Below are 23,820 nucleotides of genomic sequence, written 5' to 3'. Positions count from 1 at the left end.
CCCCCCCACCACCCACTCCCCAAACTGGCATCCAACCTATTCAACAGTTCAAAAATGAGCAGCACAAATAAAGTGCTCTTAACAAGGGGAAACATGTAAATGTTTAATTTAAAATAAATAAGATAACAGTTGAAACAAAAAAAACGTGTTTTTTTTCTTTTACTCAGGAGCAAAAGGTTTAATAATGATTTGAATTTAAAGTCAAAGTGAAGAAGGGCCGTCATAATTATAAAAGAGACCTCCTGTGTGAGTTGCAAGAACAGGGGAGGAGTTGACAGGTTGACTCCCGGTCCTCTGCTTATTAATGTATTTTCCTAGAAATGTGGTTGTTTTTTTTTGTAAAATTGCACATAGTATAGGTGTCCTTCCATTAAAAAAACAACAACACTTTGGGGGGTTTTTTTCCACCCCAAGTGCAGTGCCCAGAAATGTGAAGATATTGAATAAAAAGCATTGGTTTCGCCCGATCGGGTGAATCGTTGAGAAAAAAAGAAAAGAAAAAAAAGCAAGGCAATGACATTTACTGCTTAAAAAAAAAATTGTCCACGTGAAGGAACGAGAGGTGAGCGCGCTCCTGAACGCCGTGCTTTCAGCGTGAGCAAAGCTATTGCATTATAATTACCATCCAGCCATTGTTGACGCTGGCAATACAACAAAGCCCGTTTTGGCTTTCGGGTTCCCCGAGAGCTTCAGACAAGGTTCTGTCCTTGGGGGGGGTGGGGAAACGGGGTGGTTTTGAGGGGGGGGACAAACACACGGCTGGGGAGCCAGGATCCATGCTCTTCTTAAGAAGTGCTTTTTTCTTTTTTTTTGGAACTGTTCTCCTGAGGTCTTGTGTCTGTTCACAGGCAGGCACTTCAGGCTAAGAAAGGCCTTGTGGTTTTACTCCCGTCCTGGACTGCAGGCCAGGTTGCCTTCACACGCTCAAGATTTCAAACTCTTCTTCCATCTCAAACAGTTTATCCGTGGAGTCAATGAGCTCTAAAGGAAATGGAGAAACTGCATTTCTTTGTAAAAATAGGTTTTGCCCATACATACACACACACACAAACACACACACACACACTTGTTGTCCCTTTCTTTTGGATCAAGAAACTGATCAGTTGGGGTGAAGTCAACATTAAGCATCTGCTAGCGCTTTGTAAGCATATTTAGGCCACAACGGAAACATTTATCTAACATCTAAAACTCACCGCCCTGAGTCCTTCGGGAGAAGGGCGGTATAAAAATCCAATAAATACAAATACAAATACAAATTTATAAGGGTGTGTTGTTGCGTTCAGCTAAATTACACTGGGAGAGGTGGTTAAGTGAATCTGGCTTCCCCATTGCTTGTCAGACAGTCTTTTAACGGGGATCACGTGACCCCTGTGGACACTAAGTATGATTCGTAAGTATGAATCAGTTGCCAAGCATGAAATTTGAGTACGTGACCACGGGGAGGCTGCAACGGTCGTAAGGGTGAAAAATGGCCATAAATCTCTTTTTTCCCCTTGCCGTTGTAATGTCAGTCACTAAGGAAACTGTTGTAAGTCGAGGATTACTTATAAGTGGGAAATTGGATGGAGAATGACTGCTGGAAAGCAAATGAGTGAGGAATAAATCAACCCATCAGAGATTGCAGAGACCTCTCCCAGTGTAACTTAGCTGACCGCAACAACACACCCTTATAGACATTTCCCTTGTGGCCTAAATATGCTTACAAAGCACTAGCAGATGCTTAATGTTGACTTCAACTGATCAGTTTCTTGATCCAGGAGAAAGGGACAACACGTTTGCTAGCGCAAACTAGCCAACTTTGGCCTTGTTTCCAAAACGTTGGCACCCACCCACAATTGCTGTATCTCTTCTGACGATTATACGCCACTGTTTTAAGGAGCTGCCATTCAGAAATTTACTCCTTGGGGCTAGGTGCTAAGCACATTGATTTGTGCTTTAGATTGTAAGCCGCCCTGAGTCTTCGGAGAAGGGCGGGATATAAATGGGATTACAAAAAAAAAAATTAGGCTTAGGTCAATTATAATCCTCGGGGCGTCATTCACACAAGGTGCTAAACTGAGGTTCTTTAGCAGTCGGGCACCTCGCGTACATGCAGAAAATGAATCCATTTCAAGCAGTGAGAATGTTGTGTGGACAACTTAATACAGGTCACAGCTGGGCAGTATGATGGAGGAAGTGAAGTAGCTCCCTATGAAACACCTCTTTACCTGCTCCGGTAGTGGTGACCTCTGGTTTTGTGGGAGGTATGAAAGGTGGCCAGTGTGGGGGGTGCTTCTGAACCAGCTCAAACATTCGTAGACTCTGCTTCTTCTGTATCTCCTGGGAGGGAGAAGACGCCATTTGTAAGTTGCAGCAGATGAGCAAATGGTCAGAATCCATTTATATTCCATTCCTAAATCCCTATCTGCGCACCCCTAAATCTCACCCCTCACTGGATTCTGCCATTCCCAAGGAGGAGAAGAGAAGATGTTAATTGGCCATCCCTATCCATTAGATGCAAGGTTGTTTATTCAGCCTGCCTGGAGGCCATCATTAAAGACCAGGAAAAGAACCTTTGGACTGAGAAGAACAAAGAAAGGGGGGGGAGGGGGGAAAGATTCTGGTTTGTATCTCGGATTGGAATCTGAAGGGGAGGAAGTAAATGTCGTAAAGGCATGGAAGATCCCTTTTCCCATGGAAGGTTTTGACACCTGAACCTTAATTGATCCAGGACTGACCAAATGGACTGAGGGGAGGGGTTGTTTTTTACTCGGGGACACTTTAAAAGTATCAATCTGCAACACAGATTCATGATAATCCTGTCTAGATTATCCACTGACAATCACATTTTAGTAAAAGTTCCTGCTTGGACAATCCTGTCTCCAAGAATTCTTCTTTCCTAAGACGTGGATTGGGGTGGGTCCTGACGCAAATAGATTAGCCACCCAGCCCTCAGGAACTCAAAACGCCACGCTGAATGTTTTTAAGAGCTGGGGAGTACGGATCAGTTAGCAAATGATAATGGACATTTGCATGTTTATGCCTTCCTGTCCCGTCCATGTTTAACAGTTGTTAAATTTGGTATGAAAAAAATACCATCCAAAATTAGATATTTATCACTTGAGCTATTTTTGGGCACTAATAGTCCAAAGTCACTATGCTGTTTTAATTCTCATTCTTAAATACCAAATAAAGGTCATCAAAAGGCAAGGAACGAATGAATGAATTTCCAGGTCAATAAAAACCCGTTTTTAGAAAGTAATCACTGCATTTTTCTATTTGTGCTTGTCTTTTGGGGTTGCTTGTGCAAGATTACAGCTCCATTTAAAACACCATATGTGTTAAGCGTGCAAAAGACTGGAAAGCTTACAAAGCCCTCTTCTGGAAGAGAAGTTAAAAAAAATACTAGCACACCAAAGAAACAACAACAAAATAATTATAGTAACATTCAATATAATGGAATAAACAAACATCAAATACGTATCAAAGCTAGGGGCATCTCTCTCTTGACACTCTTTCTATCCCTCTGGTGATTATCAATCCTTTAATAGTAAACCTGTTGAACACAAAGCAAGAAATGATCATTTGTAAGTTTTATGCCTTTCCTAATACTTGCCTTTTGCACGAGACTACACCAGTTATCAAAGTCCTTTTCTTCTTTGCAAAAAAATCCCTGTAATAATTGAAGAATATTAGAAAGGGAAAACAAGGAATAACCCAACGATGGAAACATTTGGTCATTATACATTCTTTCCAATTATCTCGGAAGGGTATTAGTAATTACTATTAGCAATCCTTGAAGCAGTAAACCTGGGTGCTGGTGCAAAACACTCACAAATAATCGGAACAGATTCAAAGTGGTTTCTCATCTCAGTAAGAACTAAGCCAAAACACACATATGAATTGTGCTCACAAGGCATGCTAAGCTAATCGCTTGGTCTCTCCAAAACTCCTTTATTTTTTATTTTATTTTTTTTAGACACCAGAGTTTTATGTGTGTAAGGCACTGTCAAAACAAGCAGACTAGATTATAGTTTACTCTGTTGTATAAATGTATTCGGTCTAACGCAGGGGTCTCCAAACCTGGCAAACTTAAGGCTTGCGGACTTCAACTCCCGGAATTGTGGCTGGCTGTGGAATTCTGGGAGTTGAAGTCCACGAGTCTTAAAGTTGCTGAGTTTGGAGAGCCCTGGTCTAACGCCTAGAACGATGTTAATCATTTATCACAATTCCAACAAGAAACTTCTTTGAAAATGTAACCAGCAGCCTGATGCCTATGTTGGATTCCCTGAACTAGGCACTTCTGGTGTGTGTGTGTGTGTGTGTGTGTGTGTGTGTGTGTGTGTGTGTGTGTATGTGTGTATGTGTGTGTGTGTTCCATCTCTTCACTACACGCCATCACAATACTCACTAATGCTACAGAGGGATCAAGATTCATTATCTTCATCCGCTGGGGGGGTTGCTGGCAGTGGAAGCTATGGTCGTCAACCGCACCATTCTCATCTGAATCTACAAAGACCTGGGTGGTGTGAGGGTCCAGGTAGATCAATTCATTTCCTAAAAAGAAAGAAGGAAGAAAGGGCTTGGCTAGCCAGGAAGGGAACTGAAGGTCGGGCATTGATTTTGTCCCCCTAAAATCAAGGATCTGCTAAGGCCCCAACCCTGGATTTCCATGCAAAGGGAGGGATTCGTTCTTCAAATCAAGTCCTGAAGCTATTCATCTCTTCAGCTAAGAAACAAGCTGAGATGAATAGCACTTGGGTGAATCGTCCCTATGGGAAGGCATGAGGCTATGGAAAATAAACCGGACTCCCAAAGCTTCAGTATATGCTCTTTACTGTGATATCTCTTCCCCTGTTTTTTTTTTTAAATATTTTATTGAATGTACATTTTAAAACAAGAGTGGACATGTTACAACATCCCTGGCTACAACACTGCTATTAGTATTGCCTTATGTAACAAAAAGAAAAACAGAAAAGAAAAATACGTTCTATGACAGGACAAAATACGACAAAATGTACATATAACCTCTGTAAATTTTCGAGTAAACCATCTTTCGCTCGTCCACGTTGTAAACAGATCTCTCTCAAGTGTGTCCTGATATAGGTGCTAGTAAAAAGTCTCTGCGTTTTCAACTCATCGATCGCTAGTCATCTCCGCGTTCCTCCTTTAACTCTATCCATTCGTACAAATTTTTCCAAATTTCATAATACTCTGTTTCAGTTTTATTTTTAATCCCTGGAGTTTTTCTTAGCTGCGACTTCAGATTTAGAAGAATCCTTCAGTAGAACTACTCCAACACATTCCAGTATTTTTCCTTACCCAGAAATCCTATAAAGTAGTAGGCATTGTTTGGCTTTCCTCCTAAAGCTCCTAAAGATTGTGGCATCTTAAAGCATTCCTAAAGATCCAAAGGAGAAAAGAAAAATATATGTATATATATTTATGTCTCACTTTCCCAGGTATCCTATTTGTGCTTCTTCAGCAACAGAATTCAAGGCAGCTTATTATCTAGTTCCTCTAGGTCAGAGGTTGCTATGCTGGCTGAGGAATTCTGGGAGCTGACATCCACAAGTTGTCAAGGTTGCAGGTCAAAGTCTGCTTATTTTGAGCTAGACCAGGACCAGTAGGGCACCCCCACCCCCCACTTCTTCTTCCTAAACCCACTCTTGTAAAGACGTTCAAATCACAGAATTACAGAGGCATGACTGTTTTCTTGAAGAAATAAGTTGGAAAATAGATAATCTTAAACTCCTGGCTGGCTTCTCACATCTATCTAAGTTGTGGGGGGAGCAAGGGGGGGGAATCCTCTCTCCCAACCCTGTCAAAAAACCAGACATAGAGCTGAACATTCTAACCTACCAGGACTGCAGAAGCAGAAATAAATTACTTTTCCCATCACTAACCTCCAAACCAGACCTGTTACTTATCTGTGCCTTCAGAATATAAGGAAGAATTGTGTCTATTAAAAATCAAGCAAGAAAGAGCTTATGGAACCTCGGAATGAATTTCTTAAAACCGTGTATTTTAAAGAGGTCTGGAAATCTGAAAATTAGCATTTTTGTGAAGTGAAACCATGATCAGGCACCTTCGTTGTTTTTTTAGCACAGGTAATCCTCGACTTACAGCAGTTCATTTAGCAACTATTCACAGTGGTGTGTGCACATCTTATATATGTATGTATTGCACGTGTGTCTGTGTATGCATGTATGTATGTCTGTACGTGTGTCTAATGAAGCAATTGATCACTTATAGCTTCAATTATTCCTAAAGCCAACCAAACCTTCTGCCAGGGAGATCTACCTTAAAAGCTTCGACATAAACTGGATTGATGTGGTTGATCCCCAGGCGGAGGGGCACGATGAGCAGCAGAGGCTTCCAACTGCAACAGGGAGCTCCTGAGGTCTTGGCTGGGTTGACGGAGCTCCTATATGACAGCGAACTGCGGTGAGACCTGGGGCAACCCTGGGGTGGGACCCCACACATTTTTTCTGGTGAAAAAAGAGGGGGGGGGAAATCCTTAATTCTCAATTCCTTATCAATTTGTCAGCGGCCGAAGAATATTCTCCTTGCTTACAAATATTTTCAGCAAATGAAAAGTGAAGGAAACTTGAATCCGAAACAGACCACTCTACTCATCTGGGGGGGGGGGGGAAGGGAAAATTCTGTATTTACAGGGATTCGTTGGTTCGGCCCAACCCTCTCTTGCAGAAAGGCTCCAGAATTAAGAATATTGTTGTGTTTCTCCCTGCAATTAAGGAAGTCTGAAAGGAAACGAGGACCAAACAGATGCATTTTAAGCCTTGGATAAATAAGGGGAGTCTGTTAACTGTTTAGATGTTCCATGTGGTGATCCTCAATTTAAAAAAGATTAGCAATCAAGGTAGAAGCATTTTGTTTGTGATGCATCCATTATGCTCTCAGAATAGCCATGCATTCCAATTTCACTGAGTAACAAAGGTTGCAGTACTGCATTCTGAGATCAGAGGGCCATGGGTCAACCATCCCAAAGAGAGAAATTTTAAATTTGGAACATTTCTGCCTCAAAGTTCCTTGAATGCTGAAAACACACAAACACACACACAAAACACATTACAATTATATAGCAGACAGCAATAAAAATATCTGTGCCATCTGGTTTCCATTTGAGGGAACAAAAGAGAAATTGAAATGTTAACACTGTTCCAATATCTCAGGGGCTGCCACAGGGAAGAGGGAGTCAAGCTATTCTCCAAAGCCCCCGAAGGCAGGACAAGAAGCAATGGATGGAAACTGATCCAGGAGAGAAGCAACCTAGAACTAAGGAGGAATTTCCTGACAGTGAGGACAATTAACCAGTGGAACAGCCTGCCTCCAGAGGTGGTGAATGCTCCAACAATGAAAGTTTTTAAGAAGGGACTGGACAACCATTTGTCTGAAATGATATAGGTTTCCTGTCTGGGCAGGGGGTTGGACTAGAAGACCTCCAAAGTCCCTTCCAACTCTGTTATTCTGCTGTTCTGCTATCTATGATGATCAACTCAATGTTTAGGATTGATACGGGGGGGGGGGGGGAAACAGGCTTCACCCGGGTAACTCTATCCCACTGCTCTTGTTCTCACTTTGATATAAACTAGAGCCAAAACAAGGATTTAAAAAAAGGATTTTTATCTAGGTAACTGCAGACAGTATTTCCCAGATTCTAAATGAGGCTAAGTTAAAAGTGAATTTAAACTTGCTTACGTTCTGATGATGATGATTAAAAACTTACTGATATCTTCAATCACCACGGTGTTGTCCATAGACACGTAAACAGCTAAGGAACTCCACTCATCAAAGACTGCAAGTTTCCTGAATAAAGCAAGACAGCTGTCAATCAAAAAGTGTGCTCAATATTACTAAAAGGTTCTTAAATAAAGCAAGCTTTGGGATGGTTGATGAGAGTTTAATTCTATTCCACTAATGAAATTCTTAGCACTAGGAGGAATATTAGAACTTCCGGATGAGGTATATATTGGATAGTTGTCCTATTATAGGCAGAGAATATATCATCAGGGCACAGTTTTTAACTCTTTTCTGTTATTTTTACTCCTGTCTTTTTTCTTACTATCCCCCCCCCCCCCGCTAAAAGATATTAATGGAGGGAAGAATGAAACAGTATATAGCTCAAGGACTGGCAATGCTAGGAAAGGCAGCATCAACCATTCACTACACTTTGAAAAATCCAGGAGAAAAGAGAGGCTGTTGCAGATGGATTCCTTATTGAAAGCTATTTTTAAGAAGCCTTTCTGAATAAGCAAATTAATTTAGTCAGCCTGCCGTTCAAATTTACACTACTCAGTACTCGGTACTTCCATTATCCAATGCTTACACCTGCTTCTGCTTAGTTTCTGAAGGGGGATCTCATTTCAATTATTTTCCCAATGCTACTGATCTAGACGCGGTGGCTCAGTGGGTTGGGACGCTGAGCTTGTCGATCTGAAGGTCGGCAGTTTGGTGGGTCGAATCCCGAGTGCCGCATAACAGAGTAAGCGCCTGTTACTCATCCCAGCTTCTGCCAACCTAGCAGTTCGAAAGCACGTAAAAATGCAAGTAGAAAAATAGGGACCACTACGGTGGGAAGGTAACAGCGTTCCGTGCGCCTTTGGCGTCTAGTCATGCCGGCCACATGACCACGGAGACGTCCTCGGACAAGCGCTGGCTCTTCGGCTTTGAAACGGAGATGAGCACCAGCCCCTAGAGTTGGAAACGACTAGCACGCATGTGCGGGGGAACCTTTACCTTTACTGATCTAGAGCTGGAAAGCTGTTGCTCCATTACTGCAAGCACAGCATATAAATATTTTGCACAGTGATAAACCAAGCTTGAACTAACTACTCACGAGTTGCCTTCCTCAAGACGGCATTTTCCAGAGGTAACTAGATGTATTAGCTAGTAGTTCAGGGAGCCATTCCATAGGTTGCAGAAAGCGGGATCCACATTTAAATGTGCCAAAAGGTTTTCTGGTGGTTTGGCTGCAAAGGATTATGAATCTTCAGGGACAACCTTTAGGCACAATAAAATTGAAGACTCAAACTTGCACTCAAGGAATTAAGCTGTCTTGGCATCCTTCAGCCATCGGACCAAGGTCTTTTCCTCTACAAATACAGGGAGTCCTCACTTAATGACAACTGAGCGTGGAATTCTGTTTGTAAGGTATGCGGTCGTCAAGCAGGTCACAAAGTGACCTGGGTTGATTTTACGACCGTTTTGATAATGGCCAGAAAGCAAGTCACCACAGTTAAGTGATTGTTAAGCAAATCCATTAGGCTAGTAAAAAATGGCAGAAATCAGCAAAAAACATTGCAAATCACAGTCAAACATGACCAGAGAATGCTACAACCGGTTGTAAAGGTGAGACAAGTGGATAGGTGCCCAAAATGCAATCGTGACCGTGGTGACAGGAGTGCAGCAGTTGTAACTTTGAGGGTGAGTGGTAAGTAACATTTGGCAGGGTGGGGATTGTCTAACTTTGAACAGGCGTTAAGCGAGGACGAACCGTATAAATTCGACAACACCTATTGCAGAACACACATGCTGGCTTACTTGAGTACTTGGGCAACAGTATTTGGTCCGAACCATTCCCCAATAGATTTCCCTTCGCCAACACCCATCTGCGCTGTGTGGATCAGGAACAAAAACAGACAAAAATAAAAATAAAGAACGTCAGAAAATAACCTTTGCCTGTTAAATGTGCATTTATTTAAATATTGCATTGTATACCTCTCAAGAGAGTCCAAGATCAAAACCGTCCGGAAATTATTAACCCAGGTCAGAGTATTTCAGCTAAACTTTGTGTGGGCAAAAGGATGAACAGATCCAACTGCAGATCTCTCGGTATTCAGCCCCCATCATGCCCGACATAGCCATCCTGGCTGGAGGATTCCGTGAGTGGAAATCTACCCCTTGAGAGATTAAACAGAAAGAACCCCCAGCCCCCAACCTTAGCAGAAGCAAAGATGGGGAGGGGTATGATACCAGCCTGCGATGCTATGGACATATTTCAGTTGTACAGGATGTTGACAAACTGCCTGCAGATGGGCACGGAAGCCCTGCTGGCCCTTGCAAGGGGGAAGATGCCTCCCTTAAGTTCACTTCGTCTCCTGCGAAGTGCCTTAATGTGGGCGGCCTTGGAAATGTGTAGACCAGGGGTAGGCAACCTTGGCTCTTTTATGACTCGTGGACTTCAACTCACAGAATTCCTGAGCCAGGCCGGCTCAGGAATTCTGGGAGTTGAAGTCCACGAGTCATAAAAGAGCCAAAGTTGCCTCTTCAGCAGACTCTCGAAACGGGGAGCGTGGGATTTTCGTTTTACAATTCCAGGGCGATCCGTACGTTTCAAGGGACAACTGAAATGCTCAGAGCCAGCTCTAAAGCTGCACATCATGCGTGGCGATAAAGAGTTTCAGAGACTGAATCCTCCCTTTTGAAACCCCGCCCAGAATAAAGAGGACAGATGGACTGCCACACTTGAAACCAGAGGTGTATTTGGCAGGGATATTCAAGAGGGCCTCTTGCAAAAAATGGAGCTTCCTGGCAAGCAGAATCAAGAAACAAAGACGCAGTTATTCAGAGGAACCTTTGATTTTTAGGAAGTTTGCTGGTGTCCGTTTTAACTGACAAGAGGGCGATTTAATGTCAAGGAACGTGTTTTTCAACTGATTTGCTTTCTGCTTTAACTACAATTGTGTATTTTCTCTTAAGATTTTAACCCGGGAACAAGATCCAAGAGTAGACAGGATCCAAACTACTGTGACTGCAAACACTGCTTTAGCTTATTGTGCAAATTCAACTTGTGTGTGTATCTTCTGTGGCATCTATGCCATCAAGTCCATCTTGTCTCCTGGTGACCGCCAGGACAAATCCCTGGAGTTTTCTGTGCAAAGTTTTTGAAAGTACCTTGCCATTGCCATTTTCTAGGGCTCAGAGAGTATGACTGGCCCAAGGTCTCCCAACTGGCTTCGTGCCTAAGGTAGGAGTAGAACCTGCAGTCTCATGGTTTCTAGTCACTAGACCAAAATGTCTCAGTGAAAACCCAAATGTACTGAAACTTTCTATACCATAACAGAATAAAAGTGTGGGAAGGGACTGTGGAGGTCATCTAGTCCAACCCTCTGCTCAGGCAGGAAACCCTATATACCATTTCAGACAAATGGTTGTCCAATCTCTTCTTAAAAGCCTCCTTAAGAGCACCCACAACTTCTAGAGGCAAGCTGTTCCACTGATTAATTGTTCTTACCGCCAGGAAATTTCTCCTTAGTTCTAGGTTGCTTCTCTCTTTGGTTAGTTTGCATCTGTTGCTTCTCATCCTGCCTTCAAGTGCTTTGGAGAATAAGTTGACACACACACCCCACCCCATCTTTGTGTGGCAGCCCCTTAGATACCAGAACATTTCAGATCGGAGCATTTCATTTCGTTGGAGCATTTCAGATGTTTCAGAATATGTGGGATCATACATGTGATTTCTCTTTGCAACTTTTTAAAAGTCACATTTTTTCCCATAGGATAATGCAGAGGGTGCATAGGCCAGTCATTTAATCCAGAAAGACAATTCAACTGTTTCAAAGGGTTGCAGATTGTGCCCCTGTGCACTTCAAGGTGGGGTTTTTTTTAAATGAGCCTCAAAACACCACACATCCATAAAAAATAGCTACAGCTTTGCCTGGTATGACTCCATGCTGACACTGTGAGGATCTCTCTAGTATGACGTCAGTATTGGCTACTCTTTTGCCCAGATTCACATCTGTATTTTTGTTTTTACTTTTATTTCTACTAACACTTTTCTTTGTTTTATTACCAGATGGGCATTTTTGCCTTATTGTAACTCCCTCCCGATGACACGTTCGTTAGGACTACACATTGCTCTCAAAATCTGCTCTTACCCATTTGATGAATTGAGTAACAGCAATCTTTTCTGTCCAGGAAGCAGCACAAAATCTTTTTATATTCTTCTGGTTGCTTTTTGTATTCCTCCCATTGCCAATCTTTAAGAAAAATTATTAGAGATTTTAAATGTGATGATGTCACATTCTCACCAAGGACAAAAGATAAGAGCGTGGATCTTCAAACTTGGCCCTTTGATGACTTGTGGACTTCAACTCCCAGAATTCCTCAGCCAGCGTGCCTGGCTGAGGAATTCTGGGAGTTGAAGTCCACAAGTCATCAAAGGGCCAAGTTTGAAGACTCCTGGGATAGAACAATCAAGCAAAGAAATATATATTGTAGTCCTTCTTACAAAATAAGTCAGCTCTAATTACCTCTGAGGGATTTGCTGAAAGTGCACACAGAGTATTTTATTGGCAAGAGATACTACAGGTAGTCCTCAAGATACTACCGGCCACTTAGTGACCATTCAAAATTACAACAGATCTACTTAAGACTGATTTGAATTTGCGATGGTCACCCCCTTGTAAAGTCACGTGACTAAACTTTGGGCGCTTGGCAATTGGGCCGTATTTATGGCTGTTTACAATACCTCATGATCACATGATGTTTTATGATGGTCTGGGCAAAAACCAGGATCTACTTCCAGTTTTTGGCAAAACCACGCCCGTAGTGAACCGTTCGTTCATTTCATGACCACGGCATTCCCTTAACAACTGCTGTGGCCACTTTACAACTGTCCTGGTAGCTTAACAACTGACAGGTGAACTAATGAGTTGGGTCCATTACTATCATCACTTCATCTATTATTATTTTAGTTGTTTTTATAGTTTTTTTAAAAAAAATATGTTAACAATAATGATTTTAGATATTAGATATTGTTTTAGTTCTGTTGTACGCTATCCAGTGTCACTTGCTTGTGAGATGGGCAGCTATATTAGATAGATAGATAGATAGATAGATAGATAGATAGATAGATAGATAGATAGATAGATGATAGACAGACAGAGACAGATAATGATGGATAGATGATTGACTGATTGATAGACTGACAGATAAATGATAGATATACATAGATAGACCAACAGATAGATGATAGATAGATGATTGATAGATGATAGATAGATAGACCGACAGATAGAAGATAGATAGATAATGATGGATAGATGATTGATAGATAGATAGATAGATAGATAGATAGATAAATAGACCGACAGATAAGATAGATAGATATAGACAGACAGTTAGACAGACCAACAGATAGATGATAGATAGATGATAGATAATGATGGATAGATGATTGATTGATTGACAGACAGACCGACAGATAAATGATATAGCGATAGACCGACAGATAGATGATAGATTGATAGACAGATAAATGATAGATGATAGATAGATAGATAGATAGATAGATAGATAGATAGATAGATAGATAGATAGATTTTTATTTTTTTAATTTTATTTTTTATTTTAATTCCATTTATATCCCGCCCTTCTCCGAAGACTCAGGGCGGCTTACAAGCTTAGCAGTAGCCTTCATTCTATGTATATGCCTGCTTATTAGGGCTTTCACACACACACACACCCAAGCGGCATTATTACCAAGTCAGCTTAATTGCCCCCAACAATCTGGGTCCTCATTTTACCTACCTCGGAAGGATGGAAGGCTGAGTCAACCTTGAGCCTGGTGGGATGCGATCCTGCACTAATTGCAGGCAGCTGGTGTTACTTAAGGATGCATTAGCCCACTGCTCCACCAAGGCTCTTAATAGATAGATAGATAGATAAGATAGACAGACAGACAGACAGAGGCAGGCAGGCAGGCAGACAGACAGACAGACAAACTTACCCCTTCCCAAATGTCGACAGATCAGAGCCTGAGCCAACATCATCTGTCCACACCGCAACATGCAACCCCAGCCAGCATCTGAGGAAGGACCTGTACCACCTTGGGAGAAGCACATGCTTAGGAGGTCATAAAAAAAGGAAGGCATAAAACCTGGTGCTTCCTTGGACCAAGAGGCCAAGTTTTACCCCAGTAAAGAAAAGAATCTGTATCTGTTTACGGCCATTTGTAACCAGGCCATTTTGTAGCCTGATGAAAAGGCAAGAAACAAGATCAAAGGCATTTACAAAAGGGAATCCTACGGTTTTTCTTTAAGCTTTGCAATCACGTCCAAGATATGAGCTATAAATGTAGTGCTGTTTTCAATTTCAACCAGATATTCCCATGAGAAATAACCCTCCAATAAGCGTATTTTTAGAAATAAAGAAACCCCTCTCCAAATAATTAGGGGGGGGGAAATTCCACTCCTCCATGTGCATGATTTGGCCACCTCCATTTTACATCATTTTTCAACTCATTCCACTGCTTCCACCCAATTTTCCTCAAATACGTTAAGCATAGCTCCTGGCTATCCAAAAGCTGCTCTTTTCTGATGTAAAAGAAAGGATGGAGATGGTAAACTCTTCAAGGAAAGGGGGAAAGCCAGCTGCAGCAGCCCCAATACTTATCCCCCACTGAAAAAGCCACTTTAAATGATTACAGGCAATCCTCAATTTACAACCAGTCATGTAATGACCGTTTTTAAGGTACAATGGATCCCCCCGCCACCCAAAGCTATTTTTGACCTGATTTTGAAGTTATGATGGTCACAGTCCTGCGATCATGTGATTGCATTTGGGGCGCTTGGCAACCACCTCGCTTTTATAGCTGTTTGCAGGGTCTTGTGGTCACATGACAATAATTTCCAATATTTTTTGCCAGTTTATGATGTTTACTTCCTGTTTCCAGCAAAAAAAAAATGCCCCATTGGAGAAAATGGGTTGGCTTAACAACTGAAGTGTTTGCTTAATGACTGTGGTGTAACAACCGCTGCACCAAAAAAAAAATGCTGAAAAATCAGGTCCAGTCACGTGGTGGCCCAACTAATGAGCTCAATGACTTGTGACTGTAATTTTAGACTCAAATACTGTCAGAACCTGAGGACTACCTGTATTTATGCCACTCAAGACAACCGTGTCAGACTAAAGCAGGGTTCCGCAACCTATGGGCAACAGCCCGGCACCGGAATGTGGGTTCTTGGCCAGCGGGCCGCAGAAATGGCTGGCCAGGGCACGCATTCCCCCCCCCGACTCTGCTAGCACCTACAGCCTTGTTTGCACATGCGCACGGGTACAAATGGGAACGCTAGCACAGGGGGCATTTGTGCATGTGTGAATGGGCCGCTAGCATGTTTCTGCATGGCCTGTTTGGGCATGCACAAATGGGCGCTAACTGCTGCGGGGAGTGTGCAGCCATTCACGCATACACATGGTGCCAGTGCATGCTGCATGTATGACCGCGGCTGCTAGTACTGCGCCAGTGGGCGTGGTCCTGTTTGCGTGCGTGCACACGCGTGCGCACGCAGTAATTTGGAATCTGCTCTCTCCTCCAGGTCACGAGCCCGGAAAGGTTGGAGAACTCTGCTGTAAAGGGTTCGTTAAATCCCAGCCTAGGGGCTAAAGTGCAGGGCCTGTTCTGCCTTGAGCAGCCTTCTCCATCAAGGACAAGCAGATATGGCCAAGGCCCTTTTAAATAAAAAAACCCCCACCCACTAATACTGGCAAGAGTTCTTTTTCAGAACAACCGGTTCATTCTCTTATAGAATTCATGTTTTCGCAAACAGACGGAAATGAAGAGGGGCAAAAACCTCATCTGGCCAGGAAGCAAAACTTACCAATGGGTGAAAATTTCCTTCTGTAAGTAAACCAAAGACGAGAGCCGATATCCGAAAGCAGCTTAGGTTTTTCTAGGATTGAAAAAAAGTAGTAACGGGTTAACAGAAATGCTGTATTCATGCCGTATTCTACTGAGCCAATTAGACGTTCAGGTGTTCAGGAGTGTAAAACCATTTTCCCCAAGAACCTCCCCCTTGCTGAAAAGTTATGTTCCCCCCCCCCCCCAAATCCTTTTTCATTCGTCAAAGTCAATGCAGTATCTGACAGTTCATTGTAGAAATGAGTTTTCCCCCCCACCTGTCTCTTACTTAATTCCTTTCAATTCAAAGTACGTAAGTCTGAACTAGAATCTTGTCCTTTACACCTGTCTTTCTCTTCAATCTCTTTTACTTTAAGTGCCCTTGAAGCACTTGTAATTAATAACTTGCATTATGTCCGCTTTCAAGGATTTCTGCTCTTTCTAGAGCTTGCCAGTGAAGTAATATGTGGCTTTTTACTAAATTTACCTGTTTTTAGGTGGTGCTGTCTTCCTAAGATCCAGGCAGGCTCATCTGTCTCAGGAAGTTCTTCTAAATAATCTACTAAAATAATAAAATAATGCTCATAATTTTTAACTAGATACAGATGTATTTGACTTACAGAAGACATGTCCATATCTATACTTCTTTAACAATAGCAATAGCAATAGCACTTAAGACTTTATATACCGCTTCACAGTGCTTTATAGCAGTTTACAGAGTCAGCATCTTGCCCCCAAAAATCTGGGTCCTCATTTTCCCGACCCCAAGACATCAGCTCCCAAATAGGTTGGACTCCGCTCCCATCATCCTCAGCCATTTAAAGGGCTTCCCCAGCCGGGTATCTTCCAGACAGGTTGGACTCTGCAGGCAGTCGGCAGAACTGCTGACAGTCGGCAGAATTCGCCTGCAAAACTGCATTTTAACCACCACGCCCTTATGCACAATATACAGTTAAAATGTCATTTAGCCTCTTTGATTACAAATATTTTAAATATTTAAATATTTAAAATTGAACATCAAATAATTAAATATTAGATACAGAATCTGTTTTAGAACAAATCCCAAAACAGGCAATACCTTTTTTTTTTAGACAGAGGGCCTCCTTTGCTGTGTAAGGATACCCTCCAAAAAAGTAGAAAGAGCCAAGCCAAAAAATAAATTTGTTTTAGTTTCACACAAATGTGTAAGGCATCCCATATGTTTCTCTTTATTGAGCGTTTTACATTTTGCATGTCACCTTAAACTTTACAAATTGGTAACTGTGGAAGAGACTTCCAGATTTGCAACCAAAATTCACAGGAATCGCATGCAAATCCTGCCCTGGATGGAGTTTCCAACAGGCAAGCAGATCTCATTTGCTTTGAAAAGATTGAAAGTAATTCCCCTTACATTTGGTCAAACAATGACCTTTGCTATTTGCTTGTCACAGGGTGGCCAGTGATGAAAGCTGATCTATTGTGGCAAGAGTCAAATATTCTGGACTAAACAGAACCTTGATTCTTTCTTAGCAGAGATTAACTCACAGTTGTCAAGCCAACTGTAAGATATATTTTTTCCCCAGTAGGCTTGCAATATGCTTTAATGACACTCAAAACCTGTCAGCAGAGGAAATCACCTTGCTCTGCTTAATGGTAGGGCCAACCCTGGATGACTGCTCACCCTGGGGAAAACTAGGGACAGATGGAACAGCATGCTTGGGACTTCTGCTACCTGGCACTTTGTGGGACAAGAGGAATGAGTAGCATAATCTCAGCTGCCACAAGAAGGAAAGGTGGCACTGCTTCATTCAAGGAACAGTCTTCTGAAATGGGCCAGTAGATAGTCAAATATTAAATACTGCTGATTATCAGCAGCAGCCTAGAAGGGCTAAAAGAGATTGCTTCAAAGCCAGTTCCTCCTTCTAACTCCTCCCCCAGTTACAACACCCACCCCGCAAACACAGCTCTACCCCTCTGGAGACACCTGCAGAACAGGAAGAAATGTTTGGGAAACTGTGTGGATGTTTAACGTTCCCATTTACACACACACACACACACACACACACTTAATTTAGCAAAACCAAAGTAACCTCAGAAATTGATCTGAAATTGAGCTGAAACCCAAAGTGGAATTAAATATACCGATAAATACTGCTTTGGGTTTATCTATGGACTTCAACTCCCATGCTGGCTCAGGAATTCTGGGAGTTGTTGTTGTTGTTGTTGCTGGCTCAGGAATTCTGGGAGTTGTTGTTGTTGCTGGCTCAGGAATTCTGGGAGTTGTTGTTGTTGTTGTTGTTATTATTATTATTGTTGTTATTATTATTATTATTATTATTATTATTATTATTATTATTATTATTAATTATTTTAATTTCTATACCGCCCTTCTTCCGAAGGACTCAGGGTGGTGTACAGGGCAATAAAAATACAATAAAAATGCAATATACAAAAGTTAAAAATAAGATTAAATAGAACTAGCCCATTACAATAAATAATTAAAAATTACTAAATAAAATACCCCAAACCCATTAGACCAGGCCGGCTTGTTCAAATAGGTAAGTTTTCAGATCACGGTGGAAAGAGCGAAGGTCAGGAGCCATCCGGAGCTCAACCGCTAATTGATTCCAAAGGGCCAGGAGTCATAAAAGAGCCAAGGTTGCCTACCCCTGGTCTATGGAGATTCTCAACCATCCAGATCATGGTTGTACTAAAGGTGTTTTTTTTCCAAAAGGCAACTGGACTTTCTTGTTTGTTTGTTTTTCTTTGAAAATGTATCGCTTCTTATTCAAGAAGCTTCTTCAGTTCTGACTGATGGGAAACCATTTTCAAAGAAAAAAAAAAGTCCAGTTGCCTTTTGGAAAAAAGCACCACTGGGACTTGCTTTGAGTTCTTTCCACCAAGTAAACATAACCAAATAATTTAAAGAGATGAAAATGGCCTCAAAGGTCCTCTGAAACGTAAAATGCTTTAAAAGGACAAAAGTGTGTAGGTTTCGTTTTCAGTAGATGCCTAAGTCTAGAGTCCTAAGACATACTGTGCCTTACAAGTAAAGCAGAATATGTGCCGGAAGGGGTCCTAAAAGCTTAATTCAATTCTCACCAGTACTGGGTTTTTTTTAAGCAGAAAGAATGTGACACGTAACTTGGATATTAATTATAAGCAGGCATATACATAGAATGAAGGCTATTGCTAAGCACATTGGTTTGTGCTTAAATTGTAAGCCGCCCTGAGTCTTCAGAGAAGGGCGGGATATAAATGGGATTAAATAAATAAAAATAAAATAAATTATCGTTACTAGAACGAGTTTCTTGGAAGGCATACAAGGGAGTAATAAGGTTGCGTAAATAAAGTAAAAACAATGTAGACGTTTTACCGTTGAATTTCCCCATGCTTGAAAACATGTTTATGCTGCTCCTTGCAAGTTCAGATTGACGCCACACTAAGGACCGGGTTGTCATCCATGAGCTAAGCTTTGACCCATTAATATCTTCCAGGAAAACCATCCAGATTAGACTCCCATTTGCCAAGTCCCAATTACTTTTCCAACAAGAAAGGAAGCGTTCTAAAGGCTCGTATTTCAATTTTAAAACTGCACTTTTTAAAAATACGGTTGCCTCAAGCAGGTAGGCAAAATTCTCATAATTATTTATGCACCAAGATACAGGCTTGGCTCCTTGGTTTCATCTAGCATCAGCATTAATGGCAGAGGTAATGCCTCCAGCATCAGAATCCAATAAATGGTTACTTAAGAAGTGCCAAACATTATCTGCTTGTGAACAGCTATATATAAACCTTATGCAATAGCCCAACTCCCTGTATTGACTAGTCAGGAGAAGCAGACTCCCCTATGACCTCTGCAGCAGTTTCTAGAGCATTTGGGAATTAGAGTCACCCCTATCTGCCCCTCCCCGTGAGTGTCTACAAGGAACAAGGGATAAAGCATGTGTCACAACGTGAACTTTGCTCCTCAGATCTTTTGGACTTGAGACACAAGTATTAAAGGGCAGAGCTTGGGGACTCCATAATGCATATTTGACACCCAAGGATCCTTGTGGCTAATTCGATACTTACGATTCTAGACTGAAAGTAACCCACGGAAGGATTTCACATTGGAACAGAATCATCTGTTAAACCTACTCACTGCTGCCTGAGAAAACTTGAGGTGCGGTATTTTAAAAAAGCCAAGAAATTAAAAGACGCTTGCTCCTCGGGAGGAAAGCCATTGGCAAATCTAGACAGCACACTAAAAAGCAGAGACATCACCCTGTCAACAAAAGTGCGTATAGTCAAGACTATGGTCTTCCCAGTTGCAATGTACGGCAGTGAAAGTTGGACCATAAGAAAGGCTGAGCGACAAAGAATTGAGGCCTTTGAACTATGGTGCTGGAGAAGACTCTTGCGAGTCCCTTGGACTGCAAGGCGATCAAACCGGTCAGTCCTAGAGGAGATCAACCCTGACTGCTCTTTAGAAGGCCAGATCCTGAAGCTGAAACTCAAATACTTTGGCCACCTAATGAGAAGGAAGGACTCACTGGAGAAGAGCCTAATGCTGGGAAAGATGGAGGGCAAGAGAAGAAGGGGATGACAGAGAATGAGGTGGCTGGATGGAGTCACTGAAGCAGTAGGCGTGAGCTTAAATGGACTCCAGAAGATGGTAGAGGACAGGAAGGCCTGGAGGAACGTTGTCCATAGGGTCGCGATGGGTCGGACACGACTTTGCAACTAACAACAACAACAATTTTAAAAAAACACTTAATTTACTTTGACCCAAGGCCGAAAAGCGGAATATAATTACAAATCCTTGACACCCTGTATTATGAATACTTTACACACAAAAATAGAGTGTCTTTATCTCCACCCCAAATCTCTTACAGTAACATTTAATAGCTGCAACGTTCATGCTTATTGTTTTTCAGATCTTGAATGTAAGATTAGTCTGCTCTACCCCTGAGCCTCCCAAGTGTGCTGAGAATGCAGTACTGAGCAACTGTTGGCACTGTGTGGTTGACCACAATCTAGACTAGTCTTTCTTAACCTGGCACACATACACAATCTATCAGGGCAGTAACCCCCATGCTAATTCTAGGATGTTGACCCAATATTTTGGACAACAGATGAAGACAGCAGGCCTAAAGAGTAAAAGAAACAGCTTCACTCTTAGTCGCTAACTAGGAAAAGCACCTCATTTAGTCACAAAACATACTAAGACGTTTAGAATCATTGTGATCATCAAATGACGGTATATCACTCTAAGATTCCAGGGGGAAGACAGGTGCAGTTATATGCAAGAGAACCAAGCACTTGTACCTAGATCCAAATAATAGACTTTAAGGAACGATGTTTTTCCTATAGTACCTTCAGAAAATTGCAGCCCAGAAACAGATGAATCTGATACTAAATCGCTGAAAGGTCAACTAAAAATGCATTTAGAAGACTCTCCAATGGGCAAAAATCTTTCTGCCTTCTAACTACTTTACACACAGATTTAACTAGAAAACTCTCTCTTCATAGCCTCTATCTCTACCATGTGCCCACACATGCAAATTCTCCCTACACAGGAGTAGGAAGAATACCAATACTGTACTTGTAATTGTAGTCACAATGTACATATTTAAAATCCTGCACAAGTGTCCTCTCCAGCTTATTTAAATAACAAAAAAAAATATTTAATGCAAAGTATGAATTTCAAACCAACAAAAAACAGATATTGATATTTAACACAGCATAGTTTAATATTAAAAATCTACTATCGAGATAAAGTTGATGCAAGCCAGACATGTAAAAATAACAAATTCATTTTTAAAAAAAAAAACATTTTACAATTGAACAGTAAAGTGTGGTATTTATCTCAAGCTTTCATAGGGAATAACAATTTTTTTGTTACTGCACACCATGACAGGTATTCTCTGCTGGCTAAAATTGTTGTAATAGTTGCAGCCCCACCTGGTGAGAAATAAGTTTAACTCAGATAACCTCCAGCTACGTTTACTGTTAACATGTTATATAAATGGAGCTGCCTTTGTTTTTCAGACACTTATTTTATTTTTAGTGTTTTCAAGTCAGTGTTGATTACTGGCAATTGCTTGAACAAGTCCCTGCCGGTTTTTTTGGCAGGATTTCCTAAGTGGTTTTCCCTTGCAGCCTTATTCCTGGGACAGACATACGGTAGAGGGACTGGCTCAAATTCACCCAGCTCTCTTCCTGCCTAAGGCAGGATTAGACCAGACAGCTTCCCAGTTTCTAGCCTTGTGCCTTAACTACTACATCACTGTCTCTTCTCCACCCCCCCCTCTCTCACTTCTAGACACTACAGTCTCCTAAATTCTTAAACAGTGTTGGTCATATTGGTCTTTTTTTTAATACAACTTCATGGAGTTCTTTGTTCATTTTGTAATATCATTCCATACCGCAAGTTTGTTAACCTCTCCTTGGTGCATCTATTTCCCAAGGTAAGGAAATAACTGGCTTAACACACTGGGTCTAGGAGATTGAAAAAGAACTCAAGAGATCACTTGCTTGAACTTCATTTCCATCGCCAGTGCACTGGGAGACCTTTATACATCTCTCTCAACCCTATAGTGCTCACGCTGTCTTTCCATGTTGTGCAGACTGTGCAGACTGCAACAAGTTCATGCCACGTGTTTCAGGTGGTTGCCAAAATGTACATAAGCCCTGTAATTATCAGCTTGGGAATTTCCCCAGATTGCCCCAGCCTCCTGATGTACAGGACTGGAATTCAAACCAAGCAAACCAAAAGCTCATGTCACGTCTAGGAAATTTATTAGGTCTGAAAAACCAGACCACTGGAGTTAGAATGGAGTTGAAGCCAGTTGTAGATTCTGCCGTGGTTATTTATTTATTGCACTGCTTCCCAAACTTTCTGTTACCCAATACCCCTTTATCAGAAAATCCTTTTTATACTTAATTAATGTAGGCGAAATCATTTAAGTCAGTTTAAATATCCCCGGTGCGATTGGGAAATGGGGTCATGGGTCATTGCAGAAAGAAAAAGCACTTTTACCCAATTTTGCATAATTTCCCTAGCTTTGGGAGGCATCAAGATATGCTGTAACCTTTTCCTTTCCATCTATTGTAAGTTTCTTCCATCCTCAAACAATCCCCACTAAGCCACAGACCAGCATAAGATATATTTTAAATTATCCTTTGCTCCTCACTCAGGAACTCATCCTTTTTCTACTCCACAGCCTTGTGGGCTGAGGACGATGGGTGAGGAGTTCAAACTATTGCTAAGCACATTGAATTTGTGCTTAGATTGTAAGCCGCCCTGAGTCTTCGGAGAGGGGCGGGATATAAATGGGATTAAAATAAAAATAAAAAATAAAAATAAATAAACCCTCTGGAAGACACCAGGTTGGGGAAGCTCTTTGAACAGCCTTGTTGGCTGAGGATGATGGGAACAGAGTCCAACCTGCCTAGAGGGTCCCGGGCTGGGGAAGCCCTTTAAATGGCTGAGGATGATGGGAGAAGAGTCCAACCACTTTGGAAGATACAAGCCTGAGAAAGCTCTTTAAACAGCCTAGTCGGCTGAGGACGATGGGAGAGGCATCCAAGCCCTCTGGAAGATAACAGACTGGGAAAGCTCTTTAAACAGCCTAGTCGGCTGAGGACGATGGGAGCGGAGTCCAAACCTCTTGGGGAGCTGACGTCTTGGGGAGGGGGCGTCTAGGGCCACACTGGCTGAGGATGATGGGGAAAGAAGTCCAATCTGACGAGGCCGGGGAAAGCGGAGGGGGGGAGGGGCTGGCTGGGGACGATGGGAGTTGGAGTTCAACGTCAGGCTGAGGACAGCTGCTCCGAAGAGGACTGAACCGGAGAACATTTCTGCCTCGCCCGGCTCCCCTCCCGCCCCGAGAGGCGACCCGCTCCCCGAGCAAGGCCGGGCCTCACCAGACTCCATCCTCCTTCCGCGTCACCGCCACCACCATCCTCTCATCTCCGCGCCGCCGCCTCCTTCGGCCGCTTCCTTTCTTTCCCTCAGGCGGCGGCGGCGGCGGCGCCCAGCCTCCTCCTCCCCCCCACGGAAAACAACACGACGACGGCTGTCTCCGCCCGCGCGGCGCACGCCGGGAGTTGTGGTCTCCATCGCGCGCCGCTGCGCCCTCCTTCTTACGGCGCTTCCGCTCCGCGCACTCTAATTCCCATCGGCCCCTCGGATGCGTTCTGTGGCGCCTGCGCGCCAGAGAAGCCCACGTTCG

At 42.4% G+C, this 23,820-nt stretch overlaps 1 protein-coding gene across 3 annotated transcripts; it reads right to left on the bottom strand.

Annotated features, from left to right (window-relative positions):
* Nucleotides 1-90: 90 nt before the first annotated feature.
* ATG4A (autophagy related 4A cysteine peptidase) lies at nt 91-23,659 on the bottom strand. 3 transcript variants are annotated; one of them, XM_081336303.1, is made up of 13 exons: nt 23,513-23,659; nt 16,110-16,184; nt 15,603-15,674; nt 13,733-13,831; nt 11,880-11,981; nt 9,544-9,616; nt 7,730-7,809; nt 6,283-6,470; nt 5,302-5,380; nt 4,391-4,536; nt 3,596-3,652; nt 2,208-2,319; nt 91-999 (listed from the first exon to the last, which is right to left on the bottom strand). In XM_081336303.1, exons 1-13 carry the CDS (start codon nt 23,520-23,522, stop codon nt 917-919), a joined length of 1,176 nt encoding a protein of 391 aa, XP_081192429.1. In that variant the 5' UTR covers nt 23,523-23,659; the 3' UTR covers nt 91-916. The 3 variants fall into 3 exon arrangements, with proteins under 3 accessions (XP_081192429.1, XP_081192431.1, XP_081192430.1); XM_081336305.1 differs by having other exon boundaries at nt 91-981; XM_081336304.1 differs by having other exon boundaries at nt 16,110-16,181; nt 23,513-23,655.
* Between the last annotated feature and the right edge of the window lie 161 nt (nt 23,660-23,820).

The sequence above is a fragment of the Vipera berus genome (assembly GCF_964194415.1).
Source record: "Vipera berus genome assembly, chromosome: 11".
NCBI classification, from domain to species: Eukaryota; Metazoa; Chordata; class Lepidosauria; order Squamata; family Viperidae; genus Vipera; species Vipera berus.
Note: the sequence above shows the minus strand (reverse complement) of the source record. Positions and strands in the feature narration are given on the sequence as shown.

Excerpts from the sequence above, each read along its gene's own strand:
- ATG4A (XM_081336303.1), bottom strand. Across the intron at positions 9,617-11,879 it reads TTACTCAATTCATCAAATGG|CGCAGATGGGTGTTGGCGAA; the intron begins GTAAGAGCAGAT and ends TGATCCACACAG. Across the intron at positions 4,537-5,301 it reads CTACTTTATAGGATTTCTGG|GAAATGAATTGATCTACCTG; the intron begins GTAAGGAAAAAT and ends CTTTCTTTTTAG.